The 13,389-nt window shown below is 59.3% G+C and overlaps 1 protein-coding gene across 1 annotated transcript in view; it reads right to left on the bottom strand.

The window, feature by feature from the left end:
• MYRF (myelin regulatory factor) overlaps nucleotides 1-6,214 on the bottom strand; it is an 84,152-nt gene extending 77,938 nt beyond the window's left edge. Inside the window, 1 exon segment of the mRNA XM_054171968.1 lies at nucleotides 5,962-6,214. Within this exon segment, the coding sequence (XP_054027943.1) occupies nucleotides 5,962-6,007 (46 nt within the window). The 5' untranslated portion in view covers nucleotides 6,008-6,214.
• Nucleotides 6,215-13,389: the final 7,175 nt, after the last annotated feature.

The following is a 13,389-nucleotide window of genomic DNA, read 5'->3' as shown; positions in this document are numbered from 1 at the left end:
TGCCTTTCCCTCCCTTCAGCCATCAGCCAACCCTGCCCCCATCTCTCCCACCCCTACCCCCCCCTTCCCCAAGCCCTCTCTCTCACATCTTTTCTCCCTGTGCATTCTTGAGCAGCCTCTTATCTCATAAATTAGGCAGCAGAGAGGGATCCCAAATAGCTGAGCCGTGCCGTAAGCGTTTCCCTTACGCCAGGGAGGAAGGTAAAGGTTTCTAGCCAGGATGCCAGCCAAGGGTCAGCCTTCTTCCACTCCCTCCTTTCCCTTTGATACCAAACACAAAGGTTCTGGGTGAAGCACTCCCTCCCCCCCCCCAAAAAAAACACCCCCCAGAGAGGCTCAAGCCAGCTCCCTTTGCCCCCCAGCCCTCCCCTCTCCCCCCGCTCCCAGCCCTGCTCCCTGCCTCCCAGCCCTTCAGCCTCAGCTCATAGCCCTCTGCAGGATGGGGCTGGGCACCAGCAGAGCTCTTTGCCAGCTGTGCTGCCCACAAAGGGAAGAGGGGAATGGAAGAGAAGAGAATAACCAGGTTGGGAAAGGCCTTTGGGATGGGATGGGATGGGATGGGATGGAGTGGGATGGAACAGAATAGAGTAGAGTAGAGCAGAATAGAATAGAACAGAACAGAATTAACCAGGTTGGAAAAGACCTCAGAGATCATCCAGCCCAACCTATCACCCAACACCATCTGAGAAACTCAACCATGGCACCCAGCACCCCATCCAGTCCCTTTCTAAACACCTCCAGGGATGGGGACTCCACCACCTCCCTGGGCAGCACATTCCCATGGCCAATTACTCCTCTCTGAAGAACTTTCTCCTCACCTCCAGCCTAAATCTCCCCTGGCACAGCTTGAGACTGTGGCCTCTTGTTCTGGTGCTGGGTGCCTGGGAGAAGAGACCAACCCCCACCTGGCTACAGCCTCCCTTCAGGGAGTTGTAGAGAGCAAGAAGGTCTCCCCTGAGCCTCCTCTTCTGCAGGCTAAGCAACCCCAGCTCCCTCAGCCTCTCCTCCCAGGGCTGTGCTCCAGACCCCTCCCCAGCTTTGGTGGTGAGCAGTGGTGGTCTTCCTAAGGCTGGTTAGGTCCACCTTGAGGACACTCAGAGGCCATAGTGCCTGCCAGGCTCATGCTGGGCAAGATCCTAGCTGAGCATCAGGTCCCATCCTGGAGTGAGGTCGAGTTGAAGCTGTCCCTGCTGACCACAGGGGAGTTGGACTGCATGGCCTTTGGAGGTGCTTTCAACCCAGTCCTGGGCCCTTCAATTTAAGAAGGACTTTGAGACACTTGGATGTGTCCAGAGAAGGGCAACAAAGCTGGGGAGGGGTCTGGAGCACTGCCCAGGGCAGTGGTGGAGTCTCCATCCTTGGAGGGCTTTCAAAGCCCTGGAGCTGTGCTGCTGTGTGGTGCTGCCCTGGCAGGGCTGGCTTAAGGGTTGGGCTCCACCCAAGATCTGAAAGGTCTTTCCCAACCCAAACAGTTCTGTGATCTGTGATGCCCAAACACATCACTCTGCTGCTCCTTCATCCCCACAGGTCTCACATCTCCAAGAGCAGACAACCACATTCCAGGGAAGCCAGGCTGTGCTGCCCCAGCAAATCCTGAGAGCCCTCTGCATGAAAACAAAGCTCCAGCTCCTGCAGCTGGGAAAGCCAGAGGCAGGCAGTGAGGTCTCAAGCTCTTGCTCCCCAAAGCCAAGCCTGGCTCTGCAGTGAGACCTGAACCCTTGCAAGCTCTTGCTCCCCAGAACCAAGCCTGGCTCTGCAGTGAGATCTGAACCCCTGCAAGCTCTTGCTCCCCAAAGCCAAGCCTGGCTCTGCAGTGAGGTCTCAACCCTTGCAAGCTCTTGCTCCCCAGAACCAAGCCTGGCTCTGCAGTGAGACCTGAACCCTTGCAAGCTCTTGCTCCCCAAAGCCAAGCCTGGCTCTGCAGTGAGATCTGAACCCCTGCAAGCTCTTGCTCCCCAAAGCCAAGCCTGGCTCTGCAGTGAGACCTGAACCCTTGCAAGCTCTTGCTCCCCAAAGCCAAGCCTGGCTCTGCAGTAAGATCTGAACCCCTGCAAGCTCTTGCTCCCCAAAGCCAAGCCTGGCTCTGCAGTGAGACCTGAACCCTTGCAAGCTCTTGCTCCCCAAAGCCAAGCCTGGCTCTGCAGTGAGATCTGAACCCCTGCAAGCTCTTGCTCCCCAAAGCCAAGCCTGGCTCTGCAGTGAGATCTGAACCCCTGCAAGCTCTTGCTCCCCAGAACCAAGCCTGGCTCTGCAGTGAGATCTGAACCCTTGCAAGCTCTTGCTCCCCAAAGCCAAGCCTGGCTCTGCAGTGAGATCTGAACCCTTGCAAGCTCTTGCTCCCCAGAACCAAGCCTGGCTCTGCAGTGAGATCTGAACCCTTGCAAGCTCTTGCTCCCCAGAACCAAGCCTGGCTCTGCAGTGAGGTCTCAACCCTTGCAAGCTCTTGCTCCCCAGAACCAAGCCTGGCTCTGCAGCACTGCTGCTGGGGCCAACCCAATGCCAGGATTTGAGAAGCAGCAGAGCCAGCAGCCCCCTCCTGAGCCCAGCACAGCCCCCACTCCCCAAAAGTCTGTGAGAAGAGGCCAGCTAATCCTCCTCTGACACTTTGAACTACTGAGTGGTGCACAGGCCCCAAGGGATTTACTCTGCAGGGCAGGGGCTGCAGGGCAGGCTCAGGCCCTGGGCAGAGCTGAGGCAAGGGAAAGGGAATCCCCAACTTATTCAGAGGTTTCAAGTGGAGATAGGAGGGAAGAAACCCAACCAAATTCTTTGGTGTAAAGTCTCCACTTGGTGAGGAGATGATCTATGAGCTGCTCAAAGAGGTGAGCTGAGATCCTGGGCAAGCTTGCTCCAGCAAGGGGGATGGAGGGGATGATTTCCAGGTCCCTTTCCAACCCCAACCATGCAGGGGTTTGGTGAGAAGAACAAAATCAGAAGGGCTTAGGTTGGAAGGGTCCTCAGAGGTCACCTACACCAATGTGGTTTGAATGTGTCCCCCTCCAAGAAGGGAATCAGCTCCAGAAGGCTCTCAAAGAGGTGATGGGGTGGTGGGGAAAGCCTTCTATGAATCAACTTGAACAGAGCTCCTGCTCCCCACCAGGTCACACCCCCACAGCCCATTGATTCTTCAGGTCAGGAAGGTTCCAGGGCAAGTCCAGCTCCCTGCTGCAAGCTGAAGGCACCAAACCCTTCACTCCCAAACAGCAGAGGATGAGTCTGGCCACCTCCTCCTTCAGAGCACCACCCTTCAAGGGAGCTCAGAAGCAAAGCAGCTGTGAAGAAGTTCTTCACAAGGAGGCTGGGGAGCCACTGGAGCAGCTTGCCCAGAGCTCCCCATCCCTGCCACCCTGGCAAGGTCAAACTTGCTGGAGCCCTCAGCAACCTGCTCTAGCTGCTGAGGGCAGGGGGGTTGGACAGGATGACCCTCCAGGGTTCCTTCCAACCCAACCCATTCTGTGACTCCCTGATCCTGGGGAGTGAATTGAGCAAGAGCCTTTCCTGCTGGAACTTCCTCCTCTTGCTCCCAACATGCTGCACTGTAAGAGATGCTCCTCAATGCCACCCCCAAGGCACCTCACAGCCCATGCTGGGCTCCACAACAGCAATGAGGCTGAGCCAGGGCTGCAACAGAAGTGATCCAGGGCAGCAACCAGCAGAGGCTGAGAAATGTCCTTCACCTCAGGTTCCCTCTTGGATTGTGCTGGGACAAGGTGGTTGTAATGGAAAAGAAGGGGGGAGAAGGGGGAAGAGAGGAGGAGAAGAAGGGGGAAGAGAGGAGGAGAAGAAGGGGGAAGAGAGGAGGAGAAGAAGGGGGAAGAGAGGAGGAGAAGAAGGGGGAAGAGAGGAGGAGAAGAAGGGGGAAGAGAGGAGGAGAAGAAGGGGGAAGAGAGGAGGAGAAGAAGGGGGAAGAGAGGAGGAGAAGAAGGGGGAAGAGAGGAGGAGAAGAAGGGGGAAGAGAGGAGGAGAAGAAGGGGGAAGAGAGGAGGAGAAGAAGGGGGAAGAGAGGAGGAGAAGAAGGGGGAAGAGAGGAGGAGAAGAAGGGGGAAGAGAGGAGGAGAAGAAGGGGGAAGAGAGGAGGAGAAGAAGGGGGAAGAGAGGAGGAGAAGGGGGAAGAGAGGAGGAGAAGGGGGAAGACAGGAAGGAAGAAAGGAAGACAAAGACAAGAAGATAAAAAAGGGAAGAAGGAAAAAGACTCCCAGAGCAGTTGAGGTTGTCAGGGGCCTTGAGGTCATCTTGTCCAACCCCCTGCTCCAGCAGGCTCACCCCACAGCACCCAGGAGGACTGTCAGAAGAAGACAGAAACCTTCTACCCTCTGACAAGATGCTCTGGGGAGAGAAGTTCCACTTCTCCAAGCGGAGAGCCAGAGAGCTGAAGCCTGTGCATAAGGTCAGGGTGCTGGGCAGGAGGTGCTTGGTGCCCTGAGGACAGGAGGTGCTTGGTGCCCTGAGGACAGGAGGTGCTTGGTGCCCTGAGGACAGGAGGTGCTTGGTGCCCTGAGGACAGGAGGTGGCTGGACAGGACTTTAGGAGATCGAGCCAAGTGAAAGCCTAAAACCAAACCCAACCCCCTGGAGGCTGAGGGGAAGCCAGGAGGCTGGGAGCATGTGCTGAGGGGGCTGTGTGGGGAGGCTTCCCATCCTCACTAATCCTGCTGCTCCTGGGAATCCAGGCTCACCGCTGGAGCAAGCAGGGGATGCTCTTCCCTTTGAAGATCAGGAGATGCTTTACTGAGGCACCCCAGGGCTGCCGGGAGAGGGGAAAGTGAGAAGAGAGCAGCCTGAGCCTCTGTTTACTGTCAACAGCATCCTCTGTTTGTGGTGCCCCTTTGCTTTCCTCCCCGGGGGGAAGTCCTTCCACCGAGCCGAAGCCACGGCAGCCACACTGCCCTGCCACCCCAGCCAGCCCCGGGCCGGCAGCTGGCTGCCCAGTGGCACCACGGAGAGGCTGGAAGGGGTCTGAGCTCCTGAGCTGACCCCTCCGCCCCACCAGAGCCCAGCTCTGCCACCCCCCAGCCGCGGGAGCCGGCGGCACAAGGGAGCCCGGCAGGGCGAGTCCTGACACTTCTGCGTGCCCGCACCGAGGGGCACAGCCAAGCCCACCGGAGAACCGGGGGGACGTGGGCTGGGGGTGCAGCCCCAGCAAGGGAGGAACAAAGACCATGAGGAGAAAAGAGAAGCGAGGATCTGGTCAAGGAGGAAGGGCAAAGAGCCTCAACAAAGCCAGCCCCGGGACAAGCAACACCCGGCCGGGGAGGGACAACAAAGGCTACGGGGGGGTCCCAACACCTCCCCAGCCGCACGGTCCGGCCCCGCCGAGCCCTCAGCTGCCGCCAGCAGCCCTGGAGAGGCCAAATGCCGTTTGCAAACCTCTTGTCCACCTTGGCTGTGCAGCGGTGGGAAGGGAGACTCCGTCCACGGACACGTGGTGCCCGAAGGGGTCCAGGCTGTGGCTGGCCAGCACCGGCCCTCCAGACACTGCCCCGAGGGGCGGCTTGGGGTCTGCTGCTGCCCACCACCGCTGGAGGATCTTCCAGAGGCGAGAGGGAAGGTTGCCCAGCGGGGCACCCCGCCTGCTGCCAGCGCACCGGTGCCCAGCGGCCGGGGCTCACGGGACAGGCACAGAGGGCGGCCAGGAGCGCTGACATCTGCGACCCACACGCCGCAGGGCCGGCGAGGGCCACCCCGGGGTGCTGGCTGGGGTGGCGGCAGGTGAGGGCACAAGGCACCGCGCAGCTGCCGGCAGCTCCAAGCCTGGCACCCGTGGGTGCAGCAGGGCATGCAGACCTGCAGCCGTCGGGCAAGCTGCTGCCAGCCCGCCGCTGGACAAGGTGCCTGCTGTGCCCTGGGGGTCGGGGGACGGGGGGCTCAGAGGCCACCCGGGGGACGGCGCTGGGAGACGACTGGGCTAGAACGAGGGACCCCTCCGCTCCTCCCCCCTCCCCCCCATCCCCTTCCCCCTTACCTTCAAAGAAGCGCTGCAGAGCCTCCGTCTCGTCCACCACCTCCATAGCTGGGCCATGCACCAGGTTGCCGGACTAGTCCCCTTGCTTGCCACGGGGCATCCCTCCGGGCTGGCCCAGGGGGGAGCCGTTCCACCGCCGTCCCCTTCAGCACCCCCAAGCTTTGCCGCACCCCCGGCGGGGTCCCGGAGCCGCTCCCGGCGCCGAGCGCAGCCGCCCGCTGCCCATCGGCCTCCGCCGAGCACCTCCGAGCGCTACCCCCAAACTTGGGCTGCTGCCCGCTGCTCCTCCCTCCCTCCCTCCCTGCCCGCCCTCCACTTTCCAGCTCCTCCTCCTCCCAGGCCTCCTCCTCCTCCCATTCCTCCTCCTCATCCTCCTTCCACCAGCAGGGAGAGCCAGCCCCAATATCCCCCCCCCCCAAAAAGCCCCTAAAACTGACTTTTGCCACCAGCAAGACGCCCTTGGAGGTGACCTTTGCTCTCCCAACCAACCATAAATCATTTTCCCTGCTCAGACCCCCACTAGTTCCCCCCTAAAATAGACTTTTCCCCCCCAGCAGGGAGAACCAGCCCCAATATCCCCCCAAACCCCCCCACTGGTTACCCCCAAAGTCGACTTTTGCCACCAGCAGGACACCCTCAGAGGTGATCTTTGCTCCCCAAACCAACCATAAAGCATCACTCTCCCCAACACCTCACTGTCTGCCCCCCTAAAATGGACTTTTGCCACCAGCATGAAGCTCTCAGAGTTGACTCTCACTCTCCAAACCCAGCAGAAATCATCACAACCCCCCAAACCCCGCTGGTTCTCCCCTAAAATGGGCTTTTCCCAACCAAACCCCCACTGGTTCTCACTTGAAATTGACTTTTTCCCCCCACAACACCCTTAGAGTTGACCCTCACCCTCCAAACCCAGGATAAATCACCTCCCCTCCCCAAACACCCAGTGGTTCCCCCCTAAAATGGACTTTTTTCCACCCCAAACTCCACTGGTTCCCTCTTAAAATGGACTTTTCCCACCCAAACTCCACTGGTTCCCCCCTAAAATAGACTTTTTTTCACCCAAAAGCCCACAAGTTCCTCCTAAAATGGACTTTTTCTACCCCAAACCCCACTGGTTCCCCCTTTGAAAGGACTTTTTTCCACCTAAAACTCCACTGATCCCCCCTAAAATGGGCTTTTTCCACCCAAACCCCCACTGGTTCTCCCCTAAAAAGGACTTTTTCCACCCAAAACTCCACTGGTTCCCCCTAGAATGGACTTTTTCCACCCAACCCCCATTGGTTCCCCCTTAAAGTGGACTTTTTCATCCAGATACCCACTGGTTCTCCCCTAAAAAGGACTTCCTTTCACCCCAAACCCCACCAGTTCCTCCTAAAATAGACCTTTTCCACCCCAAACCTCGTGGGTTCTCCCCCAGACCCCATTGGTTCTCCCTTGAAAAGGACTTTTCCCATCCAAACTCCACTGGTTCTCCCCTAAAATGGACTTTTGCCACCCCAAACCCCATTGCTTCTCCCCCCAACCTCATTGGTTCTCCCCTAAAAAGGACTTTTTCCACCCAAACTCCCACTGCTCCCCCCTAAAAAGGACTTTTTCCACCCCAAGCCCCATTGGTTCCCCCCTAAAAAGGACTTTTTCCACCCAAACCCCCACTGGTTCTCCCTAAAATGGCCTTTTTCCACCCAAACCCCATTGCTTCTCCCCCCATCCTCATTGGTTCTCCCCTAAAATGGACATTTTCCACCCCAAGCCCCATTGGTTCCCCCCTAAAATGGACTTTTTCCACCCCAAACCCCGTTGCTTCTCCCCCCAACCCCATTGGTTCCCCCCTAGAAAGGACTTTTCCCACCTAAAACTCCCCTGATCCCCCCTAAAGTGGACTTTTTCCACCCAAACCCCATTGCTTCTCCCCCCAACCTCATTGGTTCCCCCCTAAAAAGGACTTTTTCCACCCAAACTCCCACTGGTTCCCCCCTAAAAAGGACTTTTTCCACCCCAAGCCCCACTGCTTCCCCCCTAGAAAGGACTTTTCCCACCCAATACTCCCCTGAGCCCCCCCTACAAAGGACTTTTTCCCCCCAATACTCCCCTGAGCCCCCCTACAAAGGACTTTTCCCCCCCAATACTCCCCTGAGCCCCCCTACAAAGGACTTTTCCCCCCCAATACTCCCCTGAGCCCCCCTACAAAGGACCTTTTCCCCCTCCCTGAACTCGACTTTTCCCCACCCCCTTCCACTCAACCCTCACCCTCCAACCCACCCACCCCCCAACCCTCTCCCCTCCCCAGCTGCCCCCTCCAAGCCTTCCAGCCCTGGGAGGTGTGGTGGTGGTGCTGGGGGTGGGAAGGATCCAGTTGTGTTTTCCTCTCCAGATGTGGCCACAAACCCTCACAATGTCCCTAAGGGGGGGGGGGGGGTTGGGGGTGGAGAGGAGGAGAGGGAGAGGGAGAGGGAGGAGGAGGGGGATGGGGGGGAAGAAGACAACCAAAGGGACAGTATCTAAATGAAGTTACAGTGATGTGAGCACAGTTCACCATCCACCCAGCTCCTGCCAGGGCCGCACTGTGGGCCCATTCTCTGCGGGGCAGATAAAGGACACAATGAGGTTTTGTCCAAGCCCACAAGCCCAACTCAGAAGGGCAGCTTCTCTTGGGGAATAGAATATATATTTTTCTCCCTCACACAGCTGTGGCAGTGACCAATTCTTCTCAGGGGGTGGGGAAAGGGAAGGGGAGGGAGAGCAGGAGGAGGGGGGAACGAGGTTTGGGGACAGTAATAGGTCTATTATTTAGGGGGAGGGAGAGAAAGAGCTCAACAGCCTGTGGGGTGTTTTTTTTTTTGCCTCCTCCTCCTTCTTCTTCTTCTCCTCCTCTCCCTCTCTCTTGCCACTAAGACAATTGTTATTCTCTCTTCCCCCTCACTCTTTGTTCCTCCCCCACCCCAGCTTCGAGCTGCGTGGGAAGGAAGCAAAAAGTTTGCCTTGGGCATCGTCCTGGGAGCTGAGCCAGGCCTGAAGCATGGAGGCAGAGGATGGGTTGGGATGGAAGGGGCCTTCAAGAGCATCCAGTTGCAGCCCCACTGCCATGGGCAGGGACACCTCACACCAGCCCAGGTGGCTCAGGGCTTCATCCAGCCTGGCCTGGAAGACCTCCAGGGAGGGGACAGCCACAACCTCCCTGGGCAGCCTGTGCCAGGCTCTCCCCACCCTCACTGGCAAGAAGTTCTTCCTACCCTCTAGTTTCAGCCTCCCCTCTACCAGCTTCAATCCACTCCTCCTCTCCTATCATAGAACCATGGAATGGTCAGGGTTGGAAGGGACCTCAAGGCTCAGCCAGCTCCAAGCCCCCTGCCATGGCCAGGGACACCTCACACCGCAGCAGGTTGCTCACAGCCACCTCCAGCCTGGCTGCAAACACCTCCAGGCAGGAGGCTTCCACCACCTCCCTGGGCAGCCTGTGCCAGGCTCTCACCACCCTCATGGGGAACAACTTCTTCCTCACATCCAATCTCAATCTACCCATTTCTAGTTTTGCTCCATCCCCCCTCCAGTCCTATCCCTCCCTGACACCCTCAAAAGTCCCTCCCCAGCTTTCCTGTAGCCCCCTTCAGATCCTGGAAGGCCACAATTAGGTCTCCTGGGAGCCTTCGCCTCTCCAGCCTGCACAGCCCCAACTCCCTCAGTCTGTCCTCACAGCAGAGCAGCTCCAGCCCTCTGCTCATCCTTGTGGCCCTGTCACTGGCAGCCCTCACAAAGAGTCCCTCTGGTTCCATCTCAGATGTTAGCCTGGACCCCAGAATGAAACATTCCTGGATGAGGATTCAATCCCCAGCCCTTGGTCCCTCATCCTCCCAGCAGCAAGTCAGCTCTGCTCAGCAAGAGCCTCCTGCATGAAGGTGTCAGGGAGCACAGAGCCCTCTCCCCCTCACTGTCACAGCATCCCAGCATGGGGGGGCTGGAAGGGAGCTCTGGAGCTCAGCCAGCCCCAGCCCCCTGCCCCAGCAGGGCACCCCCAGCAGCTTGCCCAGCAGCACAGTGCCCAGCGGGGGTTGCCAGCTCTCCACACAAGGACACTCCACAACCTCTCTGGGCAGCCTGCTCCAGGCCTCCAGCACCCTCACCCCAAACAACTTTCTCCTCAGCTTCAGAGGCAACCTCCTGCCTGCCACTTTGTGCCCTCTGCCCCTTGGCCTGGCCCTGGGCACCACTCAGCAGAGTCTGGCCCCAGCCTCTTGCCCCCCACAGCTCCTTTAGCTCTTGCTGAGCATTGCTCAGCTGCCCTCTGGGGCTGCTCTTCTGCAGGCTCCACAGCCCCAGGGCTCTCAGCCTTTGCTCCTCACAGAGCTGCTCCAGGCCCCTCAGCATCTCCAGAGCCTTCATCATTGCCTCTGCTGGAGAACACAGCAGTGATGTCCCCACACACATTCAGGACCTGAGCACCAGCTCAGAGCTCCTGGCACATGGGGACACCTCCCACCCTGAGCCTGCTCTTGCTCCTGCTTAGGTCTCACTTGCAGGACCTCCCCACAGCTCCCTGCTGCTTCACTGCAGCATTGTCCACCCAGCAGGCTAAACTCCTGTGCCATCAGGGCTCTGCTCCATCACCTACTTGCTTCTCCTTGAGGCTCTTCCATGTCTGTCCCAGGGCAATGGTGCAGTCCCCATGCCTGCAGAGGGTTTCAAAGCCCTTGGAGATGTGGTGCTGAGGGCCAGGGTCTGGTGATGCCCTGGCAGTGCTGGGTGAAGGGTTGGCCTCCATCCTCTCCCAGGCCTTTTCTAACCTCACTGATGCCATGGCTCCACACAGGGCTCAGAGGCAGCTCATAAATCAGAGGAGAGGCAGGAGGGAGCTGGAGCTTCAGCTGCTCAAGCACAACAAAACAACAAGGGAAGACCCAAGGCTGTTCTGGGTCACTGCCCTGGAGGCTGCTGAAGCCAGCAAGAGAAGCTGGAAGGAGGCCAAGCTGGCAGAAGAAGAACTTCCAGCCTGGGAGGGCAGCAGACCCTAAAAGCTGGCTCCAAAGCCGGTGGGAAGATGTGGAAGGCAAAGGCTCCTGAGGCTTGGGTTTGTAACCCCCTGGGCCCAAGCACAGTGGGCTTGGCCTGGGCTACTCCCACCCCCCCCAAGGAGCAAACTGGATTGGAATCAGCTGGTGCCAGCTCCCTGCCTTTCTCAGCATCACAGGGACCAGCCCAGCAGCTCACCCTCCCCAGGTGATGGGTGCAGAGCAGCCTTGGGGCACCACACAGCCCACCAAGGAGGCAGGGGAAGCCCCTTGGGAGCAACCAGCTCATGACTCACACCACAGCAGGGCAGCTGCCACCCCCCAGCTGCTGGAGAAACACTCCCTGGGGCATGGGGAGGGGAGCATGACAGCCCCAAAGCTCGGTGCTGTGGCCCATGCCACGAAGCTCTCACCAGAAGCAGCAGACTGAGGGCCCAGAAGGAAGCTCTGGAATCATTTGGTGCCTTCAGGCTGGAAGGCAGCCTGGTGTTTGCACCCAGCACATGGCCACGGTGCCCCCACAGCCTGCTTTGGGCTGCAAGGGACCTCTAAAGCTCATCCAGTCCCCATCCCCTGCAGCCAGCAGGGACACTTCTTGTCCCAGTCCATGCTCTCCTCTCCAAGCTGACCAGCCCCAGAGCTCTCAGCCTTCCCTCCTCACAGAGGAGGCTTGGTGCTGCCCTGGGCAGTGCTGGCTTGAAGGTTGGACTCCCTGATCCTGGAGGTCTCTCCCAACCTCAGTGATTCTCTGATGCTTTATCTGGAAGCCTGCAGGGTCTAGAGCTGAGTTTGGCTGCCACTAAACACAAGTTTGAAGCTGAGCTCCACTCAGCAGAGTCTGGCCCCAGCCTCCTGCCCCCCACAGCTCCTTTAGCTCTTGCTGAGCATTGCTCAGCTGCCCTCTGGGGCTGCTCTTCTGCAGGCTCCACAGCCCCAGGGCTCTCAGCCTTTGCTCCTCACAGAGCTGCTCCAGGCCCCTCAGCATCTTCAGAGCCTGCCCTGGGCTCTGTCCAGCAGTTCCCAGGCTCTCTTGAGCTGGGGAGCCCAGAACTGGAGCCAGGACTGCAGACAGAGCAGGGCAGATTGATCACCACTGAGAAGATTCCTTCTCAGGCTTCTCTCTTCCACTGTGCTGCATGGTGAAACCCCAACCCCATCCACCTCTCCATCACAATCCCCATCCCCCTCCCCATCCCCCTCTCCATCCCATCCCCCTGCCCCAAAGAGTGCATTCCAGCTGACAGCAGCTCCCAGTCTCTCTTGACCTGGGGAGCCCAGAACTGGAGCCAGGACCTCAGCTGTGGCCTCACCAGGATGGAGCAGAGTGGAAGGACAACCTCTCTTGCCCTGCTGGCCACACTTTCATGCCTCCCAGGGCTTCCTGGCCATGAGGGCACATTGCTGGCTCATGAGCAACCTCTTACAATCAGTAAGGTTGAAATAGACCTCAGAGATCATCCAGTCCAACCTGTTACCTCCTGAGAGCTGAGCCATGGCTCCAAGGGCCACATCCAGTCCTTGCCTGAGCACCTCCAGGGCTGGGGACTCCACCACCTCCCTGGGCAGCACATCCCAAGGGCCAACGACTCTCTCTGGGAAGAACTTTCTCCTCACCTCCAGCCTGAACCTCCCCTGGCACAGCTTGAGACTGTGTCCTCTTGTTCTGGTGCTGGGTGCCTGGGAGAAGAGCCCAACCCCCTCCTGACTCCAACCTCCCTGCAGGTAGCTGTAGAGAGCAATGAGGTCTCCCCTGAGCCTCCTCTCCCGCAGGCTGAGCAAGCCCAGCTCCCGCAGGCTCTCCTCGGGGGGCTGCGTCCCGCAGCGCTGCCAGGAGCCGCTCCGCGGAGCTGCTCCCCTCCGGGCTGCGCTGCCGCAGAGGGTTGTCCCTCACGGCCGCAAGCTCCGAGGCCGGGAGAGGCAGGAGGCAGCGCCGGGGCCGGGAGATCTCCTCCCCACCGCGCTGCTGCCTTTCCCTTCCCTCTTCCCCCCCTGCCCGGCTCTTGCCCTCGCACACCTCTCCCTCTCCCATCCTCCTTCCCCCGGGTCGTGCTCTCCGGCGCGCATCCCTCTGCCGCTGGCCGGGGCGGGGGTGGCAGGGCCATTACTCATGGGAGGTGCGGCTGGTGCTCCCTCCAGCGCTGCATCTCAAAGTCCAGCTTCAAACAAAACCAGAATTCAGCAGCTCTGCCTCCCTCTCCCCCCCTCCCCTCTCCTTTCTCACTCCCTTCCCCCCCCCACCCCGCGCCCAGCTCCACCTTGGGCTTCTCAAACACACCTGGAAAGGGGTTTTTATCCCTGTCTTTTGTTTATCTTCTCTCCTCAGCCCTGCCCACGGCTGGACCCCCCTCAGCCCCTGCCCTCGGGGTGCAAGGACCTGCGGTGGTGCAGCTCAGGAGAGCTTCAGCAGCCCTGCCCACGGCTGGAC

This window comes from Dryobates pubescens, chromosome 22, assembly GCF_014839835.1.
Source record: "Dryobates pubescens isolate bDryPub1 chromosome 22, bDryPub1.pri, whole genome shotgun sequence".
Taxonomy (NCBI): Eukaryota; Metazoa; Chordata; class Aves; order Piciformes; family Picidae; genus Dryobates; species Dryobates pubescens.
Note: the sequence above shows the minus strand (reverse complement) of the source record. Positions and strands in the feature narration are given on the sequence as shown.